Source organism: Marmota marmota, unplaced genomic scaffold, assembly GCF_001458135.2.
Source record: "Marmota marmota marmota unplaced genomic scaffold, marMar, whole genome shotgun sequence".
Lineage (NCBI taxonomy): Eukaryota > Metazoa > Chordata > Mammalia > Rodentia > Sciuridae > Marmota > Marmota marmota.
The window spans coordinates 13,694,127-13,720,687 of NW_026000164.1; the positions used below are offsets into that span (position 1 = coordinate 13,694,127).

A 26,561-nucleotide genomic window follows, 5' to 3' on the forward strand; every position below is an offset into this window, starting at 1 on the left:
CACCATGCCCTTCTCCTCTGTCCAGGCTCGGCCCTGTTTCCTGCCTGTCCACAGCCTTTCCCTTGGGAAGCTCTGCATGTGGGACTTGTGTGTCCATCCTCTCCTTGGCTAGCTGGTCACTCGTTTTCGCCTTCACCTTTCTGAGCTCAGTGTTGAGAGGTCATAGGGACTGCATCCTCCCATGTGGCCATGCTTGATGGGAGGTAGAAATAGTCAGAACAGAAACTCTTACATGAGAGACACCTGGGGTAGAAGCTAAGTCGTTCCATCTAGTAGTTGTAACATTCAGGGCATGTGGCTGAGTCTTTCTGAGACTTAGTTATAGGAATAAACAAGACTGGGGCAAAGATTAAATAACACAATCAAACTGGCATATTTTGACATTACTCTGATTTTATTCTCTTCTCCTTCCTCCTCACCCTTCTTCTTCATAATTCTCTCCTTCTTTGTTCTTCTTTCTTCCTCCTTTTCTTGTTCCTCCTGTTCTTTCTTTCTTCTTGTCCTTCTTCATATCATAAAATTGGTTTTATCATTTCCTTGTTCATCCACCCCTGACCAAATTCATGTAAATCATATCATATCACATTATACAATATAATCCCCTAGAACATGACTCAGGGTGTCTATCTTTGATATAGCATGAATTACGTCATGCTCTCAGAGCATATATACAGAGAAAGTCTATTCTGGCCTGACTGGTTTTTCCAGACCTGCACTATGATTTACTCATGTAAGATAATTAAGCTCCTCAGCTTCCCCTTTCAGGGCTCATTTTCAGAACCCCCAGGACTGAGCTCAAAGCAGCTTTGCCTTAGGAGAGTGCTCCTAGCTCAGCCCAGTATCTGGGGACTCAGGATGTGTACCTCGTGATTAACCTTAGATCCTTATCCACTGTAGATTCACATTGGTCTCATCTCAATTCAGTAAACTCCTAAGTTTTACAAGAACAAAATTTGATTCAGAGATTCCTAGGAGAGGTAGCTACCTCAGAATCAATCCACAAGGATCTCTTTGTTGTCTTTCTTCAATCAAATAATTATTCACTTGAAGACATTATTTGAATGTCTTTTTATTATACCTCTTGGTCTTTGTAACCTATATTTTAAGTTTTCTTAAAACTTCAGGTACCTTCTACAGCCTTTAAAAAATTTGGTGTTTAGTGTTTTGAGTAAGTCAGCCCCATATAGAGGGTAAATATGGTTGATCTACTCCCTGGTCCTGCTTAGAGTTTGTGGTGGAATAGATCTTTTAGAAATCATATTTTGACATGTTTTCTTTAGTACGTGTATACTTTAGAACATTTTTCTTGTAGATAAAAGAACACTCTTGTAGATTGGTTGTTCAAAGATTTTTAATTTGCTAAAGATGACTAGTGTTAATTTATGTGCTATTTGGCATAAATTTGCATAATAGCTCAAGTTGTCCTAACTTCAAGCATCTAAGGCAAAGTTAATTAGTATGACCTGTTGGCATTTTATTTCAAACATAAAATCCAGAGCACGCACATGTGAAATGTATAATGGATTTCTCATCCCATTAATTTAATCACATTTTGCATTAGGAGACATTTAAACAAACAGAACTAGGGATAGGGGGTTAATGGAGATCAGGGTGAAGCCTTAGACAGGAGCCAGGGCAGGACTCTGCTTTTGCTAGAAAGAAGTAATTGGTAGTATAGTTTTCCGAGGGTGAGGATCACAAGTTAACTCTCCAGTTTCTTTCCTATTTATGTACTAGGATTTGCCGAAGTTTCATCCTTGTCTTAACTGCTCTTTTTCCGGTTTTCAGATGACTGGTTTCTTTATGTGTCTTCAAATACATGTATAGAGGTTCATAAGAGATACAGAACCATTAGGATATAGAGATAAATAGGAGGAGATCTGTTACTGGTCTTGGCTCATGCAATTATGGAGGACAGGTCCCACAGCATGTCATCTGCAAGCTAGGGAAGAGGAAATTCTCCTGTGGTTTGCTGCAGTCCAAGTCCAAAGATCCAAAATCCAGGGTATCTTCAGGGGTAGCTCCCAGTGTGATACTGTGGGCCTAAGAACAGGGGTGAGAGTGAGGGCTGTCACTGATGTAAGTCCTGGAGCCAAAAGCCAGGACACCAAGAGATGTGAGGTATGACAGCAAAAGAAGATGGATATCTCAGCTCTAGAGAGAATTTGCCCTTCATTTATTCTCTTTCAGAAATACTCTCAAAGACAGAAATAATGTGTACTATCCACGTGGGCATCCCTTCGTCTAATCAAATCAGCACATATAATTAAGCAGCACAACTATATATATAGAATGCACAGGTTTAAAGACTGATAGTAAAATAGTCACACCTAGATTAAGAAATGGAACAACGTCCCCTCCACCTCTCTGCTACCAGGGTAACCACTACACTAATTTCTATATTTCTCATTCTCTTGATAGACATGTATTTAGCATCAGTGTTTGCACTCCTAAACCAGATAGTGAATAGTTTTGAAACCCTGAGAAGCCAACCTAAATGCCCCTATGTAAAGAAATGAAGGATCTTTGGGATCTTCACCTTTAGGATCCTTCACCTTTGGATGAAGGATCCCAAAGACAGCTAAAAAGAATCTCTGGTCATTGTCTGGCTTCAGCTTCCCTGAAAGGGCACATGTGCCCACTCTGAGAGAATTTTGTGGGCAAGGTGACTAGTGAGTCCTGGGAAGCATTTGGCAGGTAGATTCTACATAATCAAGTGGAACTATTGTTAGAGGAAATGTCATTGAATATGTCTGTTTTTCTGTGATCTACCTCTTGCTCTTGATAAGGTTAAGGAAGAGCATTTCATGTATTTACACACACACACACACACACACAAAACTGGTTCAGGTTTTCCTAGGCATTCTGACTTTGTTTGGAAAATAGTCATTTAAAGACTATGAGAATCTTAATGGTGACTGCTTTCTGCACATCTGTATCTGGAATCACAGTGCTCCAATTATTTGGTAACCTAATATCTCTGTCATCTGGATGGGTGGTGGGGATGGAGTCTTGCCCCATCCTGTGCTCCTATTTTAGATGTCCTATTTAACTTTAGCTCCTGATGTACCTGGTGCTGCCAGTTTGTAAGGCTTTTGAGGGTTTTGAAGTGTAAATTGTGATTATTCTCCTCCATCTCCACCTGTGGTTTAGGACTGGACTCTGTAGGACTCTGGGTCAGTCACCAATTTTTCTTCTGCTTCATCTGTTTCTGTTTTCTCTTTACCATTCCTGTTCATTTTTATTGGTTTATATCCTTTTAAAATTCCTTTATTGGAGTTCAGTAGGATTTCTAGTGAGAGGGAAATGTGTGCGTTAAATATGCTCGTACTCTAGAAACCAGGTTGGGTTTTTTGTTTGTTTTGCTTAGTTAGAACCTGTGCATTGCATTTGATCCCTCTTCCATTGCGTAAGCTGAGAACTGGCTGATGCTTATTGGAGCCAGAGTCTCCAACACCACACTAAGATGAGTTGTGGAGACCATGGTGGTAACACCATGATCAGGTCCTAAGCACTCTCACTACTCTTAATTAAAATTGAAGAAAATGCTTCAAAATTTGGCATTTGGTTATCCATACTATCAACTGGAGGTGGTGTTTTTCACAAGTTTCTGCTTTCTCTTTACCATACAATGCTCCAAATGGAAGAGCCAGATTACAATAGTTTTGTGTTACAAAAATACTTTCCCATTGAAGAAAGTAGAAATTACTTTTAAGTAAATATGAGCATAATTTATGGAATTACTATCCACAGGTCCTCATCTCATTATGATATATTAAAATATTGATGCTTGGGTATATCCAATTTATAATAAAACATGCCCAAAAAGATAGTGAAGGGAGTGGAGGAGAATTAGTATTGGTGTTTTGGTAATTTTATTTTAAGTGTAGTGTGGAGTCAAGCTTCATAAAATCCTGCCAGATACCTATTCTAAACACCATAGTCTTCAAACCAGGGCTCAGAAGAATTGAGTAACTTGCAAGAACAAAGAGCTAACTTGAGCAATGAATGTTCAAGACCAAAGCAGGGCTGGGGTTTAAATCAAGAAGAGAAGGATGATGAATCCTTTCTACTGCCTGCTGCTGTTCTCTTAGCATGAATTTCCCAGTAGATGGTCATCATGTTAGGAATTTGTGATACAAGTGGCTTTTAAAAAATCCAATTACAGATAAGTATCATTTAGTCCAAAACAGTTACTTTTTACTTATTAGCTACTTGAGGACTAGACAAAGTAGTTAATTTTATACATATGGTAGAAGTGAATGAAACATCTCTTAAAACTTTTTTTCTTGCTATTTTTTTTTATTCCAGATCTTGAATATCCAGTCTCTAATTGTAGTTTAAAATATCTGATGATGAACATTTTTTCATGTATTTGTTGATTAGAGAAATGCAAATCAAAACCATTCTAAGATTTCATCTCACTCCAGTCAGAATGGCAGCTATTACACATTAAAACAACAAGTGTTGGTGAGGATGTGGGGGAAAACTCATACACTGCTGAGGAGACTACAAATTGGTGCAGCCAATATGGAAAGCAGTATGGAGATTTCTTGGAAAATTGGGAGTGGAACCACCATTTGACCCAGCTATTCCTCTCCTCGGTCTATACCCAAAGGACTTAAAAACAGCATACTACAGGGACACAGCCACATCAATATTTATAGATGCATAATTTACAATAGCTAAACTGTGGAACCAACCTAGATGCCCTTCAATAGATGAATGGATAAAAAAATGTGGCATATATACACAATGGAATATTACTCATCAATAAAAGAGAATAAAATCATGGCATTTGCAGGTAAATGGATGGAGTTAGAGTACATAATGCTAAGTGAAGTTAGCCAATCCCAAAAAAACAAATGCCGAATGTTTTTGTTGATATAAGGAGGCTGATTTATAGTGGGATAGGGAGTGGGAGCATGGAAGGATTAGACAAACTCTAGATAGAGCATAGGAATTGGAGGGGAAGGAAGGGGGTATGGGATAGTTAATGATGGTGGAATATGATAATCATTATTATCCAAAGTATAGGTGTGAAGACACAAATTGGTGTCAATATACTATGTATACAACCAGAGATATGAAAAATTGTACTCTATATATGTAATAAGATTTGTAATACATTCCGCTGTCATATATAAATAAAGAAAGAAAGAAATACAAGATAGATATATCTAAAAAAAACAAACAAAAGTATCTGCAACTGGGTACATTAAATTTATATTTGGATGAGATGAATGTAAGTACTAGTAATAGAAGGATATCAGAAGTCATGATAGGATTATTGCTTCATTTCTAGAAAATGAATCCCCCAATTTAATAGGTAAGTATCAATTAAAATCCATTCTTCTACATTTTTTCAACTGAAATTAAGAGAAAGTATCATTCAACAAGATTCCAATGTATACTGTCATGTAAGTTATTGCCATATATATATATTTCTTTTCCACAACCTTTGGTTTGCCAGTTAAGCCAAAATTCTAGCTTTTCAATATTATTCTTTAAGTATTATAAATCCTTATTTTACTTTAACCTTAGTGGATCACCTTATTTCATTCTACTTAGTAGTGTAACTGGGCTTGATGAATCAGTAGTTTTAAGGGATCCCTTATTGGATTTACATTCCATTGTCTTTCAAGATGCATGGTTCATCCTAAAACTTTTTGAGGCTTCTGTTTATCTTCAAAAAAAAGGAAATATATTCTTCCAGATTATTATTCCCTCAAATGTATGGCACTTTGAGGATTCCATACCTTCTGCTTAGTAACTCTCTTGCCTGGCTTCTCCAAGAGTAGGCAAAGCAAGCTCCTGCCCGATGCACATCCTCTACTTCTGTTTCTAGCAGAAGTGCCCTTCCCTGGAAAATCAGCTTGCTCTGCAAAGACCCACTTTCTCTTTCATCTTTGGGCAGGCCCTAAATCTGTCTTCCTTCTTCTTTTAACAAGCATTTATTGAATATCTGCCTTTTCTCTACTAGGCAATGAAGAATCGAAGGCAAATAGGCTTTATCCTTGATGTGAGAGAATCCATACTCACAGGCTTCCATAGGTCAACAAAGTGGTAGATGTTTTAAAGATTTATGTATGCGGGACTTCAGGAACTTAAAGGAGTGGGGTGGTGGAATTGATTTGGTTTCCTTGGTGGAAACTAATCTATAAGTATGTTGAGCATGAAACTGTTTCTTTTTCTCTAGAACACCCTTGCTTCACTAGCCGAAAGAGTAAATGGGGCTCCCTATCCTTCAGTGAGCTCCAAATCTGTGCCTAGTGAGAATTAGTCCCTCTGCTCTATAGTTTTCAAGTGATTAAGTTCATACATTTAATATGACCTATGTTGCATTTGTTACTATTTGATTAAGTGTATGGCCTCTTTACTATTTCAGGATTTCCTCAAACTGTTTTCATGCACTTTTAAGTATATCTTATTCTGTGCATTTTAAAAAACCCTAGCCTTTTGTATTTTCAAACCTATTTATTGATGATGAAGATTTTAAAATAAATTCAATCCATAAAAGGTTTTTAAAAATTCTTAGTGAATACTACTCTTATATCTTCTAGTTGCTAGTGTCAAATTGGATAATTCAATATTTTGAATTTTTGTTACATCATGAATTTTAATAGTGTAACTGCACTTTTTAAATTAAATTTCATTTAATTTTACTGTGAATTGAACCCAGAGATGCTTAACCACTGAGCCACATTCTCAGCCTTTTTTATTTTCTATTTTGCGATAGGGTTTTGCTAAGTTGTTTACGGCCTGCTAAGTTGGTGATCCTGGCCTTGAACTTGCAATCTTTCTGTCTCAACCTCCAGAGTCAGTGGGATGATAGACTTGTGCCACCACGCCTGGCATAATAACTGCACTATTAAAGTAAGAAATAAACACATGGTTTTTAGCTGTAGGAAGGAGACCAGATTTCAGTATTTCAGGAATGTTAGGTTTATATCTGAAGTAGAAATTTCTATCCATGGAAGCCGCTGTGTGTTGTGTGCCACTACCTAAATAGGGTATGTTAAAAGGTGCATAATTTGGCTTCTCCTTATTGTTCCCTGAGGTCCAGCTATTACCTCACTTACCCTAAGCCTCTTTTAAACTTGGTTGGATTTTAAGCCAAGCACCTTCTAAAAGCTTTCTTCTTCTTTTCCTTTTCTTCCTCCTCTTCCTCCTTCTTTTTTATGTCTTTATTTCTGTTGTTGGCCACCAGGTAGCAACAATACCTTGAATGGCTTAAGGCTCATAGTTAGAAAACTGTTGTAAACCAACAAAAACTTTAAACCATGTGCATTCAGGAGGGGAAAGGGTAAGTGTCCAGAATCGTGAATTTCCTCTGAGGGCTGTGTCCTCAGGCTGCCTATTGCAAATGCACGCATATATTATCAGCTATCTGTGAGCAGCCTCTGTGTTCTGCCCGTCTATTCATTGATACTGTGATGTTACACTTCAAACCAGAGCCACTGAGATAAAGTGAGATGAATGCCAGATGAAGGCAAGGGACAACATGGATCATTCAAGGACAGTGTATGATAATTGCAGGCAAAAAGAGTCCAAAATCAAAAGAGAGGTATAGGAACAGGGTGATTATTTCTCTGTATGGACATATCCAAAAATCCCATAATATTTATGAGATTATTTTTTAACCATGAGAAACACATATGTGCCAATCTAGAAAAATCAAATATGTTATTTTAGATTTTTCTTTTTCCTTCACTCTCAGCCATTCCTCTGGGTATTCTAGTTGTGCGTGGAGACTGTGATCTGGAGACTTGCCGTATGTACATAGACCGCCTACAGGAGGTGAGTTTATTTAGCCAATTATTTATTCTCCTTAGCTTTCCATTTCCATAACTGACTACCAGTGCTTCTTAAGTGGCACATTTGGGGAGGAATTGGGAATGTGGTAGACTTGTCCCTTAAGTCTATACTAAGTGTCTTCCTCCCTACCCCATGGCTGTCTCCCTCCTCTGGTGGTTAAAATGGGAAAGGATTGGTCAGGTGCCTCAGGGTCCTGTTTCTCTAGTGCATTCCACAGCTTGTGGCTTGGAACTTCTGTCTTCTTGCCAAGCTACATACCTGTATTTTTTAGCTTTAAAGGATTTCAGGTGGCACTGATAAGTAATAAAAAAAACAGATTTGGGGTTATTTAATGTTTTGTATCTAATATAGACTTTTGTCAGGGACTGTGATTTAAAAAATAAAACTTCTGCAGGAAAAAAAAACCTTGTATAATTCATGAAGTTTTGTCAAAGCACAAAAGAATAATCTATGTATTATTATAATTTTTCTCCCTCAATCTGGTCTTGCCATGGAGAAACAAAAAGAAAAAGATTTTCTATATGACAGTCCAGTCCCATTTATTTGAATAGCATGACACCCACACTTATCATTATAATTTTTCCTGGTTGTTCTTAAAAACTTTTGAGGAGGGGTGTGTAAACTGTCTCCATTCTGCAAAAAGCAGAAACATAAACAGCCATTTCTTTATCATTGTTTCTTGGTAAAAGATACTCATTAGAGTCACTTTTTCAGGTGGGTCTAAGAGATTTGTATTCTTAGCAGTTGCATGATTCTGATGGATACTCCTAGATGAACAACTCTGTCCAACATAACACACTGCACACATGTAAATGTCAGAAAGCAGATATACAGTGTTTAAAATATCTTTAAGTTGAAAGCACTTAACTATGAACATTAGATTTTATTTCTCTTGGAAGAAATAAGTTTAGATAGGAGGAATACATTGATGTAAAAATTAGTAATTTTTTTCGTTATCACTGTTAAGAATTGAGATGGAATTATGAATGCAAAATTTTTTAGAGATAATTGTCTAATTTTTAATACTGATATGCTTAAGATAAAAGGTGTGGACAAATTTTATACTTGTGGCTTCCTGTAGATAATTTGATTGACTTAAATAAGTTCAAATTTGTGAACTTTTTAGCATGTAGCTCAGGTCAGAATCTGTATTCCTCAAACCTAGATATAGTATTTCATTCGACAAATGTAATGTCACTTGACATTGCGTAAAAAATTGAATCATAAAAACTGAATCATAATAGGTACCAAACTTTTTCTTCTTTTTTTTAATATTTAGCACTCTAGTAATTTTGTTAACAAGACTTCACAGTAGGAAAGCACATGATTAATAAATTGACTTTGTTTAAAACTAGCTTATTGGTGTGATAAGTGTGCCAATATTCAACTAATAGGGAATTCTAAATAAAAAGGAAGTAAGCTCAAGAGATAAAGAGGAATGGTTTTGAAACAAACTTGGGCACAGAAGTTTGTGTGTGAGGTAAGATGATGAAACCTTGTGGGAAGCAAACATAGGGACAAAAGGACCCAGGATGCTGACGTCTGAGCCTGGGGGATATGGTAGTGGTGACAACTTAGTTACAAAATTTTATGCAGGGAAGCAGGCTTTCAGAATCTGCCAGTAAAACCTCCATTGCAACCCTGCTAATATGCACTCTGTGATAATGTGAAGGTGGTCAGTGATTTTCTCTTTGAGGTTTACAAAAACCCAGTTTATCAGGCAATTTATCAATATATACACAACTACCATCATGTATTTAATGTAAGAGAAAGAAATTCTTTGTGTATAAAAGGACTCCAGAAGAGCCTTCTCTCTCTCTCTCTCTCTCTCTCTCTCTCTCTCTCTCTCTCTCTCTCTCTGTGTGTGTGTGTGTGTGTGAGAGAGAGAGAGAGAGAGAGAGAGAGAGAGGATGGATGCATGGAGGGTGCATGGAGACAGGGAGGGAGAGAGAGACACAGAGACACAGAGGCAGAGGGACTGGGCATTGAACCCAAGGCCTCTGCCATGCTATGCAAGTGCTCTCCCACAGAGCTATATGCCCAGCCTCAGAAGATTTCTTTTAAAACCAAAAAATTCAAATGCTAATGAAACATGATCCCCATTTATTACAATAAGTTTGCCTGTTCTTTACTGTGGTCTTCTCTATCCTTGAAATTATAATATGTTGCTTAACTCTAAACATTAGGAATTATAAGTTTCAGTAGACAAATGACCTGTTTTCTCTCTATCCAAGTTGGTATGTTTTTATTATTTCTGCCATTCCCTTCCTTGTTTAACTTTGATGAATATGAGTGGGCTAGATGCTTTCCAGATGAGCATTTTCACATTAAATTGGGAGTTTCAGTTGATAGAATTATGGAGCAGCTTGTTCAAACTAATTTTAAGGTATGGATTTTTTTTCTCCCACTTTCTCATTAGGACTTGCAGTCAGTTTCTTCTGATTCCCAGAGAGTTCATTACCAGGTAACACATGATTGACTGTCCTTGTTTCTTACCTTCCAGCCAAAGAAGTCCATTTTCAATTTATGTCTCATTTTGATTTAGAGGCCACATCTTCTCCAGGGATAGAGTTCACCCTAAGAAGAACCTGCTGAAGTTGTTATCCAAACTGTTTTGCATTTGCCTGATTTTGGATCATTTTAGCTTAGGACAAGTTTAAAATGCAGATTTTTCTCCCAGATCATTTGAAAAGAATCAAAAAATGAAGTGTCACCAGAAAACTTAGTCAAAGTAGCTTGGCAGTGCAATGGTCAATTGACTAACATAACCAAAAAGTCCAGATCAGGGGTGGATTTCATGCTCCATTTTCCTGTTGGTCTTCCTGCTTTATTTTCCTCTTTCTGTCGATTTCACATTGGAAATCCAGAGTCTAAGAAGACTCCTTCACATTCAGGAAGTAAAATTCCCTGTTTCCCATAACCATCAAACAGAAGTTCTAAAATGCCATCTGATGGCCTGTGCTAGTCTTGGGAAAGATCTAATGAGCCCAGTCTGCCTCTCTCTCTTCTGACACTCATCAAGTCCCTGGGAGAATACTCAGTTTTCTTCTGCCCCACCTGATTTGGGTAGAGCAGTTTCTTCCCAAATTTCCTGTCCATCCTAGGCTGCAGAGCTCTTTAGCTTTCCTCTTACCATTAGATTTCTCATGTACGATGCAGACACAATCTCAACCTGAAGCTCTAAAGGGCCATGCAAAGCTCTCTGGGTGGTTCTATGAAAGCCCTTTTCTCTGAGAAGCCTGCACACACACCCTTCCCTGTAGAGAAGGGTATGTGAGAGTCACAACATGCCAACAACTTATCCAAATAATCTCTAGATGTTTTACACCTCTGTAAGGGTAATGGATTTAAATACAGCCATGTGTTCCTGAACAGCAAGGGTGCTTTCTGGGATGTGCACTGTTAGCCAGTTTAGCTGTCTTGGGAAAATTGTACAATGCACTCATGGTTATGAGGTTACTGTTAGCAGGGGATGCAATCTTATGGGACTACTGGTGTATAATGGTTCATTGTTGACCATTGTGGTGCCATGCAGGACTGTATGTATATATTTGTGAATTTGTAAGTCCTGATTTCACTCCCCACTTTGGATTTTGGTGTCTATTTTACTATACCTGAAAATTCCAGCTGAGCATCCTTTTGCAGAAACAATAACAACAGTAGTTTAAAGTAGGCCCTATACCATGTAGCCTTCTAGGCAACATCCCTGATGGTAAATACCCTCTACCCTCAGCCAAAGCAGCTTATTTATCTTTAGGGTAAATGACTGGAATGCCTTAATGTTCTTATTTTTGCATGTGCTTATTTCTGAAATAGCAAATCCCACAATTCCAAAATCTTTTCCTCCATCTGGCTGTAATTAGAAGGATGAAAAGTCACTTAGAGTGTGTTTACATTAAGAAAACAAATCATGAAAGGTTTTTTATTTCATCATCAAATCTGAAGCTTAATTGTGCTGGATATTCTTGGTTGGCATCCATTTTCTTCCAGAGGGTATATGTTGTTCCAGGATCTCCTGGCTTCGAGGGTCTAGGTTGAAAAAATCTGCTGAGATACAAATTGGTCTGTCTCTCTCTATGTGTGATCTGATTCCTCTTTCTTGTGGCCTTTAACATTCTATCCTTAATTTGTATGCTAGGCATTTTCATTATAATGTGACTTAGTGTAGATCTGTTGTAATTTTGTACATTCCGTGTCCTATAAGCCTCTGGTATTTGATTTTCCAATTCATTCTTCATGGCTGGGAAATTTTCTTTCTTTTTCTTTTTTGTAGTTGTAGGTGAACAGCATGTCTTTCTTTTATTTATTTTTGTATGCAGTGTTAAGAATTGAACCCAGTGCCTTACACATGTTAGGCAAGTTTTCTGCCACTGAGCCACAGCTCCAGCCCAATGTTTTGGAAATTTTCTGATATTATTTCATTGAAGAGATTGTGCATTCCATTGGTTTGAATCTCTGTGCTTTCTTTTATCCCAATAATTCTTACATTTAGTCTTTTGATGCTATCCTATGATTCTTGCATGTTCTTTCATGGTTTCTTAGCCATCTTCACCGTGTTATCAACTTTATTTTCCAAATTGTATACTTTGTCTTCATTATCTGACCTTCTGTCTTCCAAGTGATCTAGTCTGTTGGTGATGCTTTCTACTGAGTTTTTTGTTTGGTTTATTGTTTCCTTCATTTAAAAGATTTCTGATTGGATTTTATTTCAGAATCTCTATCTCTTTCTTGAAGCAATCTTTTGCTACCTGTATTTGCTCCCTTATTTCTTTGTTTGTGTGATCAATGATTGCTTGTATTTGCTTTCTTATACCTAGTAATTAGAGAAATATAAATCAAAATGACTCTAAGATTTCATCTCATGGCAGTCAGAACAGCAGATATCAAGAATACAGACAACAGTAAATACTGGCGAGGATGTGGGGGGGAAGACACACTCATACATTGCTAGTGGGACTGCAAATTGGTGTAACCAATCTGGAAAGCAGTATGGAGATTCCTTAGAAAACTTGGAATGGAACCACCATTTGACCCAGTTATCCCAGTCCTCAGTCTATACCAGAGGACTTAAAATCAGCATACTATAGTAACACAGACACATCAATGTTTATAGCAGCTCAATTCACACTAGCTAAACTGTGGAGGCAACTTAGATGCCCTTCAAAAGATGAATAGATAAAGAAACTATGGTACATATACACAATGGAATATTACTCAGCCTTAAAACAGAATAAAATTATGACATTTTCTGGTAAATGGATGAAGCTGGAGAATATCATGCTAAGTGAATTAAGCCAGTCCCCAAAAACCAAAGCCTGAATGCTCTCTCTGAAGTGAATGCTGATCCATAATCGGTGGGGGGCATAGGAAAAATAGAGTAACTTTGATGGGGCAAAAGGTAGTGTGGGTGGGAAAGGGTCATGGGAGCAGGAAAAATGGTGGAATGAGATGGACATCATTACCCTAGGTATGTGTATGACTGCACACATGGTACGATGCTACATCATGTACAACCAGAAAAATGAAAAGTTGTGCTGCAATTATGTACAGTGAATCAAAATGCATTCTGCTGTCTTATATACCTAATTATAATTAATTAATTAATTAATCAAAAACTTTTAAAAAAGAAAACAAATTACTTCTAGACTGTTTATCAACCACTAAAAGGCAGATTTCCGCCTTATTTCTTAGATAGAGCCCAACATTCTTTTTTTTTAAAGAGAGAGAGAGAGAGAGAGAGAGAGAGAGAGAGAGAGAGAATTTTTAATATTTATTTTTTTAGTTTTCAGCGGACTTTGTTTGTACGTGGTGCTGAGGATGGAACCTGGGCCGCACGCGTGCCAGGCAAGCGCGCTACCGCTTGAGCCACATCCCCAGCCCCGCCCAATATTCTTTTTTTTTTTTTAATATTTATTTTTTAGTTATCGGTGGACACAACATCTTTATTTGTATGTGGTGCTGAGGATCGAACCCGGGCCGCACACATGCCAGGCAAGCGTGCTACCGCTTGAGCCACATCCCCAGCCCCGCCCAATATTCTTAACACTGGCTCCTAGTGTATTTGCCTAGAGTTACCACCTATGTTTAGTTTTATTTTAAAAAATATGTAGTACTTTTAAAAATCACAGCTGATCTCTAACAATTGGCAATGGTGATTTCAGGGCAGGTCTGTTTTATTAAAAAGGTTTGTGCTTTTTTTAATTCTCCTACATTTTGAATTTTTGAAATTTTATCAAAAGGTAGTTTTTCCTAACTAGTTTTATGAAACTCATATATTTATTTACTATCTTGCCTTATAAGAATGCTGTCTTTTGGTGTGACAGTTTTGATCATGAGTTTTTTTTAATCATGATGTTTTTACCATCTTTATGCCATCTCTGTAGAGATCAAGAGATGGATAAAATTCTAAATATATGATAAGAATAGTTGTTTTATTTATTGTTTGGTAATGAAAACATGTAGTAAGATTAATTATATTTTCCTGACTTGGTCAGAGTCTGACTATGCTATCTGTTGACCTTCATTCACGTCCAGCACTGGTGTGAAAGCTGCTATTATCAATGTCTCATCTCGAGGTATTCTATACTCAGCAGAAAGGACAACTAAGTCATGATCAAGGATGAGTATCAGGGTGCCACCTCCCCCACAGTTCTCCTTACAGTCATGAAAGTAGGGAGCAGAACTATAGGAAGCAGGAGGCTTTGGGTATGAAGTGATGTCAAAAGATGGGCAAGTCCAGGGTCTGCTCCTGAAACAGGAAGCTTAACCAGTAGAGAGATGATGTTGGATTAATGTGGCCAGAGCCCAGGTAAGGGAGGTGAGGAATTTCCTGGTAGAGAAGGTGGAAGCCAGAAGCTGCTGGAGATGAATGTTCACATTTGCCTGAGATTCTGAGGGCAGGAATGAGGTAGAGGGATGGTGAATAAAGACTTCTGTTTTCAGCCACTCTCATTATGATAGGCCTGTGAGGTCCAAGAGGTTTGGTGAGTAGGACGTTTGATATATAAATGTTAAAATCTGTTTAATGATCTAGGCTCCCAGATAGAAATGTGGTTGTCATCAGCAAATGGGCGGTAGTTAGGACTACAGGGCTGGGGGTTACCCGGGAAGTGTCTGATAAAGAGCAGACAGAGCCCAAAGTCATGTCAGTATGTGCATCAGTTTGGAAGAGCATCAGTCAAGAAGAGCCATGGAGACGGAGGCAGCCAACAGGAGACCTAGAGACCAAGAGTTAGCCCACAGTGTGATACCTGGAAGAGCAAGGATTGGTGGACAAGGCCAAATGCTTTCATGAGTCTGAGATGATGAGGATTGATTTCTGTATTTTTTTTCCTAAAGGTACAGATAAAATACATGAGATGCAATTGCCATTAATTAATTTTTATGTAGACTGTGGCAGAACCACTGGCAGGAAATTTAATATTAAATCTTTTGTTTCTAGCCAGGCACATTAGCATACTCTTGTAATCCCAGCAGCCCAGGAGGCTGAGGCAGGAGGATTGCAAGTTTGAGATCAGCCTCAGCAACTTATCTGAGATTGGTCTCAAAAAGAAAAGTAAACAGGACTGGGGTTGTTGCTCAGGGTTAGGCATCCCTGGATTCAATCCCCAGCACCAAAAGAAAGGTCTTTTGTTTCTTATTGAAGAAGCTGATACTATCAGAAACTTTAGACTGTCTCCATGGGGGTTGGGGGTGACGTAGGAGAAAAAGCTTTAAGAAACATAGACACTGAAATGCTTAAATACTTTTTAATGAACTTTGTTATGTCTGAGATGGCATTAAATACGCTTGGAAAATTAGCTGTGAAGAGAATGAATAAACACCAGTAAGTTTAAAAACTTGAGAAACCCTGTCAGCTCACTAATTTGCAGCTGGGATTTTAAGCTGTTTTCTAAGACAAGAAAAAAATGCAAGAGAAAAAAAACAGCATTTAGAAATGTTCATGTGCCCAGAACACCCTATTAGTGAGCCCTGTGGCAGCCCTGACCCACTTGACATTTCGCTGCTTTGGTTTCTTCCTTTTCCAAATTCATAGTGAATTGCCAGCAAAGCACGGAGGCTTAAAAAATGACACCTTGCATTAACCTAACAAGGTGTTATGGGTTATGCAAGAATGTGTTGGATATTTATAGCCTGCTGAAAATTCCTGCTGCACCATCTCTAAGGTCAGAAGACAAAGATCCCTCCATCGTAATGGCATCTCTGTGGCCTGAAACTCATATGTTATCCAGAAAAACACTGTGGGCAGATTCAGGGTATTCTTGTTGGCCAAAAGCAAAGCAAAACAAAACACCTGGAATTTGTAAAGAGAATTGCACTTTACCACCTTTTCATAAAGTTGGTGTATTATCCCTAGAAATCGTGTATCTTCTTACCCAAGTCGTAAAGTTCCTAGAGAATAGAGACAGCTTCTGCTGTTCCCACGGTGGTTCTATACCAGGGGAGGGGTTTGCTCCCCTAGGGAATACTTGGATACTCTTCTCAGAATCCATTGAGCAGAGGCCAAGGGTGACACTGAATATCTTAGAGTGTGCAGCCCAGCCCGGAATGTCAGTGGTATGGGGCTGCAGAAACGCTGAGGCATCTGGTGCTGCTTAGTACAGAAGTGGGATCCGCTTGCAAGGAGGAAGTCCTGGGTGAGGAAGGGAAGAAAGAAAAAGGACCAGGAGGAGTACAAGTAGGGAGGGAAGGCAGAAAGAGGCAACTATTAGTAAGGTAGGGATAGATGGCAGAGTAGAATAAAGAGATTTTTGTGAGCAATTGTGTTGTGTGGTTTTTTTTTTCTTTTTTCTTTTTCAGGTGGGAGAGACACTCAGTTTTCCTATTTCCCAGGACACTGCTTTGTGTAGCATTGAATATTATGAGTTAATAGCATGAGGTTTTAGTGAATACCATGGGAATCAATAGTAGATACCAAAATGGATCTATCAAGGTGATTCTTTTCTCTAAGAATTATTTACTTCAAAATAACACCAGAGGTTTGAAATATTTTAAAATAGGACATTTTTGAAAAGTCCTTTCGTCCTTTAAAGCAGTGTAGAGGTCTTTTGCTTCCAAGAGATAAACCTCGTGGTCAGGTTTGAGTCGGTATCCATTTGCTCATCCTCTGACCGCTTCTTCCCCCATGTACCTGCTCTTCTGGAGGGTAGGTCTCTGTTGTATGAAAGCTCCCTCTAGTTCCAGGCAAACAGTGTTTTTCCACAAGTGTTTTACTTGTTCCTTTTCTCTTGATGTTGTCAGACTTTATCCCTCTCTCTCTTTACTCCAAAATCTCTTCCTCCTTTATTCTTTTGTTTGTTTAATCTTTCTTTTTTGATGAAGGAGAAGCTCTTCAATAAATAAGTTAAGACAAATTTGAGGGAGTCTTCTGGGAATTAATTTATCTTATTGAAGAGAAAGGCAGGGGCAGGTAGGGACTTTAGAGAATGTTTTCCTTTGGGATGGATTGAAGCTGTCAGAAATGGGTCAGATGAGGATTTAATGTGTGAATAGCCTAAGGCCCTGACTGTTGACTGTTGGGAGTGGAGGCAGTACTGTTAATTCTCTCTCTCTCTCTCTCTCTCTCTCTCTCTCTCTCTCTCTCTCTCACACACACACACACACACACACAGCTATCATTAGGACCTTCTCACCCAAAGGAACTCTTTAAAGTGTCAGAATACTTCCTTTTTCCATGTTCTGTCTATCACCATCCCTAGTTCTTCATCTCCCAGAGTTGGCTCTAAGAATGGCCACTTCATTTCTGTATTCTGGTGCTATAAGAGTTGTGGGTGCTAGTGTAGATTTGAGGTGAAAGAGCCTTGATATATAAAAATAGCAGTAGCAATTCTGTTAGGACTGTAGTTGGACAGAGACACATAAACACATATTTGTAAGCAGAAGAAAAAAACATGGATGGATTTGCTAGGTGTTAGAGATGTCAGAGCACCCAGATGAGAAATTCTGATGGGTAAGAAAGAGAGAATTTTAGAAGTAAGGCTATTATTATCTGGATACTATTAAATGAAGCAGAGAATCCCAAACCATAGGACTTTTGTTTTGCCTCTGTTTACATCTTTCCTAAATTTTATGAAAGAAAAAGAATTTCATTCACATTGACACTGTAGTGAAATGCTAGGTGATTATGGCTTAAATGCATAACCCACTGGAGTGTGTAATGGGACTTCTGTGCCTCCATTAAATGATGTGTGCATCAGCTACAATTAAGTGAATGTAAATTAAGGATAAGTTTGACATATGCATGCCAAAGAGTAATTTAAATAAATAATTCCTTTATTGATTTTATACACACACACACACACACACACACACACACATATATATATGATTCATGCCAGTTGGATTTTAGAAATCATGTATGAATATGTATGTATATATTTCACACATTTATATGAGAATATATATATATATATATATATATATATATATATACACACACACACACACACACACACACACACACACACATATATACATATATATGAGAAATATTAGGTTTGCTTTTGTGCACATGGCCATATTTCTAGCAGGAGAGATTTTCTATTAACATATATCAAGTGAGAAAATTCACATATCAAAGAATTTTGAAATAAGCAGTTTTTGTTAATATCATGCACTTAAAGAGCATGTCATTTTAGATTATTATGTTTAAAATAGAAAGGAGCATGGCACCTCTAAGGTTATGTCATTCAGCCTACATTATAGAGCAATGTCAGTTGCATTCCTCTAAATCACATCATTTATACGAAGAAAAATAACAGATCAAAAAATGAGCAAGTCAAGTATTTTATCTCTTTGATGAATCATTGATTTGATTGTGCACTTGAGAGGACTGAGGAGGCTAGAGGCTCTAAATTACTGAAAGCTATAGATGTAATGGTTAGAGGCACAGCTCACATAATTATGTGAACGTCTTCTGCAGAGTAGGTGCATTCACACAATCACATCTCTTAAGTATCTATAGTCAGATACTTTGGAAAGGTGCATATTTTTAAGATTATATTTTTGGCTTTACCAGAAAATAGGCCACTGTACATTTATTTTAATGTGTAGAATTCACAAATTCAGCATATTTCTGACCGTTCATTTGTGTTTTTGTTTAGTGATGAGACATTACCAGGTCCAAGACAGCAATCTCATAAAATTAAAGCCTGCCCTAGAAAGCAACACCCTACCGTGAGGACCATTTTGTTTCTCACTTCCTGTTTCCTGTTCAAATATGATTCATGGTCCACATTGAGCTACTGCTCAATTAGCCTCTTGCAGAGGCTGAAAGATAACCCTAATTCCAGGATTCCTTAATGCCAGGACCACACAAGGTATAAATATGAAGATAAAGTTGTAACAGAAATTACAGCCAAATAACACACTAAAAAAGCTATTAAGATTGGCCATTTTTGTATGGTGTTTAGAGTCATAACCATAGCACATGTAGTGTACTTATCTAAAATCTATAATCACAACTTTCTCTACATTAATATAGTCTAAATTTTTCATCCTCCCTGTGCCAGACAGTGACCTTGATCACCATATTTCTGTGGGATTCTCAAACAGCAGAGTGCATGGGGGTAGAAAGGCAACCTGACTGGAGAATTTGAGGGAGTGGAAACCATCACCAGGAGTAAAATTGTCTAGTAAGGAATTAGGAAGATTTGTTTAATTGTTGGTGGAGGCTGGAACTGTGGAATGTCCTTGTCTACTAGAGAGGAAGGAAGGTCTTTGCAGCCATCAGGATCATTCTAGCTTTTGCTTTCTTCCTGCTTTTGCTTGAGATGGGTCTGGAAATTTCTCATCTCTCAGACTTGACAAATCCCACCCATACTTCATTGACTCTAATAAATGTACATTGAAAATATTGATCATGATTGTTTTGCTGAAGTAGTAATTACAGATTTGAGACAACTGACAACCCAGATCAGCACAGGAAAAGTTAATTTTGAGGAAAGTAAGCAAATATCAAGTAAGCCCAGATACTATGGAATAGGGAAGAGAGAGGCCAGTAAAATAAAGTGCTCTGTAAAATGTTGCTGTTGGTGATAAAAGATATTCAGCCTTGAAGACAATACCCTGTATTTAAGACAATTATATAGTTTCTAATATTATGTAAAGAACCACTGGATTGCTGATTAGGACGAATTCTACAAGTACCAAACCAACAAATGGCGTAATTTCAGCTTTTGTTGCATGTCATTCTTTTTTTGTGTCCACTCATACAAATTTGTCCTATTTTTTTTTTTTTAGTCTTTTCTCTGAAACCCAGAATCTGAGTGCAAATGTGGTATGGATAAAACCGTGTTGTGCTGGGGTAGCACCAACTAAATGAGGTGCTCCGGAATATGGTGTGTGTCTCATAAGCTCCTCATGTGACCAAGGGTCACAGTTGTGTTAGGTAGCATCTTTGTGTGTCAGCTGCCCCAGAATTACTTGTCTAGAATATCTGTGTCAGCGTATTGGTAAGAAACAGCAAATAAAGTAAACATTGTTCATTTTGGTTCATTTATTCCCCAATAGAATCCTGTACAATAGATACTGTTATAGCTATTTTACGGATGAGATGGTCCAGGGACAGATTAGATAAGAAACCTCCGTAGATCCTCAGAGCTGCTACCTGGTAGGACTAGGATAGTTGTGACCCTCAAATCTGGTGCTCCTGGAGATCAATCTGATTTCCACCACCTCTGTCCTTGCTGTTTAGCCAGACTGGATCATTTACAATGTCATGGCTTATTCTTCTTCCCCCCTCAGAGGTCTGTCTTCCATGTGATATTTAAATATCCCAAGATAGGTACATTTGTTTTTGTCATGCCAATTTTTGCCTCTTATGACGATGATCTTATCCTACAAAAATTTTAGTTTTCCAAAGCAGACTTCTTCACTGTAGGTAAATTTTACCCAGTTTTTCAAATCAAAAGAAATCCAATAACCACAGCCACCACAGAGCCACACCAGATCTGGCCCAAGCTTGCCTTTTACCTCCTCTTCTCCCTTAGGTCTTTCAGATGAAGTCCCAGCACCCATGTGGGCTAAGGTAGTTAGATTTCCTTGCCTTTTTTAAATTTTATATATCATTGGTATATATTGTAGGTATGTCTTACATTTTGTCTATCTGCTACATGGAAATACCATTTCTACACTTATTTCAGGAAAATCTCTGCTTTCAGTGTCCCAGGGTCTATTTATCTGCATATATGTGTATGGATTAGGTACAAGGGCAGAATTCTGTTGAGATTTTGCTGCTTTTGTGTAGCTTCTTCTATATGAAAAAATTAGTTTAATCACATTATAAATCTACCCAGATATTAATTATATTTTCTTCAGATTTCAAGTGACTTTTAATATAGGACCTCATTATGTTACAGCCATCCTCTCACAAGCTCAATTTTTTTTTTTAACATAAAAGGTGGAAAGAGCTTCAAAGAAGGAGAATGAGGATGCAAACCCCTTTTAGGTAGCATTTTAGAAAAGTTAGGTCTATTTGAGCTTCCTTACCAACCTCCAAAATTGCAGTTTAATCTTCAGTTCAGCAAGAAATTATCCTTTCCCTTTAGTAAAATTAACATTTGAAATCAAGATTTCTGTGATTTTAATTAATAATATTATTTATTTCAGTTATTAAGACTATACAAAGCTCAAAATGTCTATTAAAAAATGAGTAGAGCTAGAACTCAAGACACTGAGAACAAATGTTTGGGATAGACCATGGATAGAAATAAGCAAAATGTCCATTGTGTCTTTTATAATTATCCGACTTGCCCACTATCAAGAGTACCCACAAACTCAGAGAGCTGCTGTTTGGTATTTCAGTCACCAAGAATTTTTGAAGCAGAGATTCCTATGCTTTTGAGTCTTTAGATATTGTCAAGGCAATTTACTGATTCGAATCCTCTTATTTTGTTGAATTTCTTTTGACCCAAATTTTGGATTGTTTAAATTACTAGCTTTTTAACCTTTTGGGAATGTCAGATCACTTTGATGACCTATAGAAGCAGGTTGTCTCTCTCCAGAAAAATGCATGTGCACATAGTCAACCAAATTTAATATAAAATTTCAGGGTTCAAGAATTGTTGAACCTGTTCAAAAAGCCATTGAAATATTTGGAAGATCTGTATGGCACTGATGTGTTTTCATCAAGCAAAGTGGTAAAATCCCTTTAGACAAAACCTTCTGAAGGTCATTGAGTGATATCAAATGCTGTGTCAAATTGCAGAGTAAATACTGTATGAGATTTTGAATGATTCTGTCTCCATATTCTCAGTTTGCATGAAATGCTCCCTACATTCTGTACGTTGCATTGTATTTTATCTTCAGTTAATCTTCATTTTGATGATTTTTAAAACCTTCTACCAATTTGAAACTAAAGGAAATGGAGAAAAGAGCATAATTCTAATTTGTTGAGCTGATCACATCCTTTGACCAACTATTAAACAGCACTCTAGTTGGAGGTGGAAGTTGACCACCTTTTATTGCTAAGCAGTTGAATGTCAAGAATTATGCTACTATTAGAGGACAACTACAGAAAAATCCATTTTCAGAGCATAGACTAGGTCTGTGCAATATTAAAAAATGTTCATGCACAGTGTAGCAGTCACTGATATTCATGATAAAAGCCCAAGGGAACATTTGAATGATTAAAGAAAAAGTTGGTCTGCAATTATATAGAATAAACCAGTGAACAAAAATAAGCAAAATAAACACAGTCAGGCATGTGCATAAAACTCTTCGGACATACAGACACCTACACATGAAAAGGCATATATTTATATCCATGCTTCTTCTTCTTTTTAAAAAATTTGTTGTTTTTAGTTATACATGACAGTAGAGTATATTTTGACATATTTATACAAACACGGAGTATATCTTATTCTAATTAGGATCCCAGTCTTTTGGTTGTACATGATGTGGAGACTCACTGTGGTGATTCATACATGTACATAGAAAACTTATGTCACATTCATTCCACTGTCTTTCCTACATCAACATTTCTTTAAAAGTGTGATAAACTAGTCATGTGGCTGAGGTAGTTTATCAATATGTGTTTTGCTAATTAGAGGGAAGAGTATCAAATTTTCTCTAATATGAATGTCCTGGTGATAACATTATGTTTCTTTACATTTTTAAAATGATAGATCAAATATTTGTATAGTATTTCAGTTGATTTTTACTTGTAGAAATTCAGGTATGTTTTTATGGTGTTCTCTGATATTTAATATCAAAATTCAGAAAGTGTCCTTGGTGTCCATTGAATTACAATGGCTGTTTAATATCTTTATTTATTAGCTTTCATAGTTGCCACTAAACATTTCAAATCGATTTCATTTTTTTTGTCTATAATTACATTTCTCACAAAACTGAGATGTCAGTAGCTTTACACATTTTGTAAAAATGCATTGAGAAATGTAAGTTCCATTAAAGTGAGATATCACATTTGTCAAAATATAATTCTCAGAATGTTAAATATAATTTTCATAAACATAAGTATTGAGTACATGTCAAGATTTCATTTAGCTCAACCATCAGATTGACAAAGCCAGTGCAAAAAAGAAGCTCTATTTGTTTCCAGAGCTATCTTAATTCTGTATCTATAATATAAATTTTGGTATCAGTTCTGAATGAGGCCATTTATTCCTCTATCAATTAATTAATTAATTCACAGAATCATTAATATTTAAAAACTGTATACTCAGAATTTCTGGTATGAACCTCTTTTAGTCAAGTCCCAGGTGTCTTCTCCTTTTAGTCCTGATAGCTTTAGTTCCATGGTTTTTTAGCAAATATCAGACTCATCTGAAAGGTTTGCTACAACAGATCACTGGATTCCACCCCAGAGTTTCTGTAGACCTGGGGTGAGTCCTGGGAATCTGTATTTCTAACAAGTTCCTAGGTGATGCTACTGATCCATGGTGCACACTTTGAGAACCATTGATTTAGTTCTAGGCTTTGCCTGAGGATCAAGTGAGGCAGCAGGAGTAATGACTAACCCCTAGGAGTCAACGTAGTCTGTTCTCCATGCTATTCCTGTTTGCTTCTCCTGTCTCCTCTGTACACACAAGGTCAAGCACACCTATGCTTCCTCTGTCAAGTTGACATTGCTGGTAGCATAGCTATCCTCCAGGGATGTTCCCCGTATTTGAATATCTCAAACCCCTAATGGGGGTCATTAGGGGTCAAGTCCCAGGTGTCTTCCCCACAGAGACCTGGCTTCTCACAGTTATCTCTTGTCCCTCAGTGATTTCAGTTTCACTATGAACCAGAGCTAGAAGGCTCCAAATCATGTCCTGTGAACCCAAAAGCACTTTTATCCATCAGGTATCATTTGTGACCTTCTGTTAGTAGGAAATGTTTAATGTTTGAAAGTTTGTCACCATAAGGACATAATCCTTTCAATTTTCAATCTGCCAGTTCACTAGTCTGTTCTGCTAGTTTATTCTTAGTTACTCATAAGAAGTAAAAGCTTTGGAGATTCCAAGGAAGTTTTAAGATTGAGAGTAGTGTTAACTCAGGGCAGAAAGCTGGTCTTTTCGCTCTCTTGGAAGATTTCTGAAAGCTGGACTTCTAGAGATCATAGTCAAAGTGGGCAACTGGAAGTCAGAGGTGGGAGACACTAAACACATGCTTCAGGAGTTTGATGGAGCAAGAAAGGAGAGGTTTAGAAAATTATCAAGTTGAGGGTCATTGAGTTTTTAGAGGGAGAACCATTGCAAACCAAAGATGAGTTTAAGAAGTAGATATTAGTAATGTTATAGAAATAAAATTTGAAAGAAAGAAGGAGGCTCATCCCAAGATACTGATGAGGTTAGTGATGACCTTGACATAGGAGCTTGATTTTTCTTTGTAATAGATACTCTGTGAGTTCCAAGGCTTCTTGAGCTTCCTACATATTTCTAAGTCCCATCTGAACAGTGGATACAGTTCAGTTTTCTTCTACGATATGCCCATGTTAAACCTATGTGGAGCTCCTCAGCTTCACAAAAGGAAAGAAAAGACCAGAAGCCAGTCAGTGTCTCAAGTTAGTTCATGAATATGTAGGGTAACAATCGAGTATCTCTGCAAGTTTTATGTGGGAGTTGTTCTAAGAAGCTCCATGTAAAAAAAACAAATAATAATCTCAAAGCAAAGTCATGTTTCTGTTTCTGTTTCTGGTAGAACCTACTTTGATCTTCTCACCATTCCTTTGTTCAGGAAAGGGTGGGTACTTCTAGAAGAGGGTGATGTGGCAAAATTGTTAGGGGAGGAAGCCCCTTGGGGAATTCACTTGGGGCCACGGGCATGTGTATCTCTTTCCAGGACCATGAAACCTCCTTCCCCAGGGCACTCTCGGCTCAGAGGCTGTCCCCTCGGTGGTGCTTCCTAGATGGTGAGTGTGGCTTTTCTTCACCAGGGACTGGAGGGGGTTGGAGCCAGCAGGGCAGGGCGTGGATTGATAGAAGGACTAGTTTTCCAAAGATCATTCCAAAAGCTTTTCTGGGACCACAATTGGTATTTGCATCTCAAATGAGGTGGCTTGCTGATGCCACAGCACCTCTGCCTAAGTTACTTCCTCCAAATGTTTGGTTAACAGCTGGTGGAACTCAGTATCACATTGCTCAAGCTAACGTTTTTCTTTTATCACTCCACTTTGGCTATAACTGCTGAGGGCCTCCCTTAAATTGATTCAGGCCAGTGGGTAGATTCTACATGCACAAGATGGGAACTGATTTCTATATTATTTGCATGTCACGGAGCTTCCATGATATTTTTATGAAACAATCATTTTATTTTAATGTATACATTTTTGTAACAAGGATACAAAATTTCAGTTGCACTCACATCTGCTGTAGTGAGCATGACAGATTGCATGCATGTTGGGGATTGTTTAATGAGTCCATTTTCCATCTCAAGATTTTCTCACTTTTATAGATACATCCTAATCCCATCTTTTTATCCAGTCATTTGTACTGAAATACATTCTTAACTGTACACATTGTTATTTATATACTACCCAACATTTCTACCACCCAGTCTCTCTGGTGTCTATATGGAGACATGGTTTTCACTGTAGACCTCTCTTATTTATCTGAGAGGACATAGGTATAGGTAAGAGTGACAATGTGTGTGAATTACAATGGCTAGGAAGGTGGGCTCATGTATGTAATCGGGATGCAGATTTTCACTAATGCTCATCAGCTGCCTCCACGGACTCCCTCCAACTCCTTTTTATTCCACAGCAGTGAGAAGCACAATCATTTGTTGCTCCTGAATTAACAGAGGAACATCTCAATTTGAAGAAAATTATGAAAGTACTTATGTTATTATAAAAATGTTATGTTCTATGTATAGTCTTGGTGGATAATGGTTTTGATAATGGTTTTAATCTAGATATTTCTTTACTCTATAAAGAGTTTCATTGAAAACCTTTTAATGGTTAACTAATTGTTAAAATCATGCCTGAAATCATGGGTAAGAACAAAGTAGAGTAAGTCATTTTAGAGACAGATTTTACTCTAGTCTTACATTTTAAAGAGCAATGACCTTGATTATCTTAGTTCTTAACTAAGAAAACCAAATAAAACTTAGTTTTATTTGGAGAAAAGCTACTCTTAAAAGTTTGTGATTTTTAAATGATAATTTGTGCTTTTGAGTTTTTCTCTATTTTTTCTTTCTTTCTTTTTTCTTTTTTGTAAAACATCTGTAATATGTGAATTCTTGGATTTAAGGGAGGAGAAACATAATTTTCTTTTAATATTAGGAATATTCAAAATAATTTC

The 26,561-nt window shown here is 37.4% G+C and overlaps 1 protein-coding gene across 13 annotated transcripts in view; it reads left to right on the forward strand.

Moving 5' to 3' along the window:
* Positions 1-26,561, forward strand: part of Dgki (diacylglycerol kinase iota) — a 340,467-nt gene that overhangs the window by 241,954 nt on the left and 71,952 nt on the right. For 11 of the 13 annotated variants that reach the window (XM_048786881.1, XM_048786888.1, XM_048786880.1 and 8 more), the window contains 3 exons: positions 7,721-7,800; positions 10,238-10,282; positions 25,102-25,171. In XM_048786881.1, the coding sequence (XP_048642838.1) occupies positions 7,721-7,800; positions 10,238-10,282; positions 25,102-25,171 (195 nt within the window). The remainder of the gene's footprint in view (positions 1-7,720; positions 7,801-10,237; positions 10,283-25,101; positions 25,172-26,561) is intronic. The other 2 variants (XM_048786882.1, XM_048786891.1) reach the window with 1 other exon arrangement.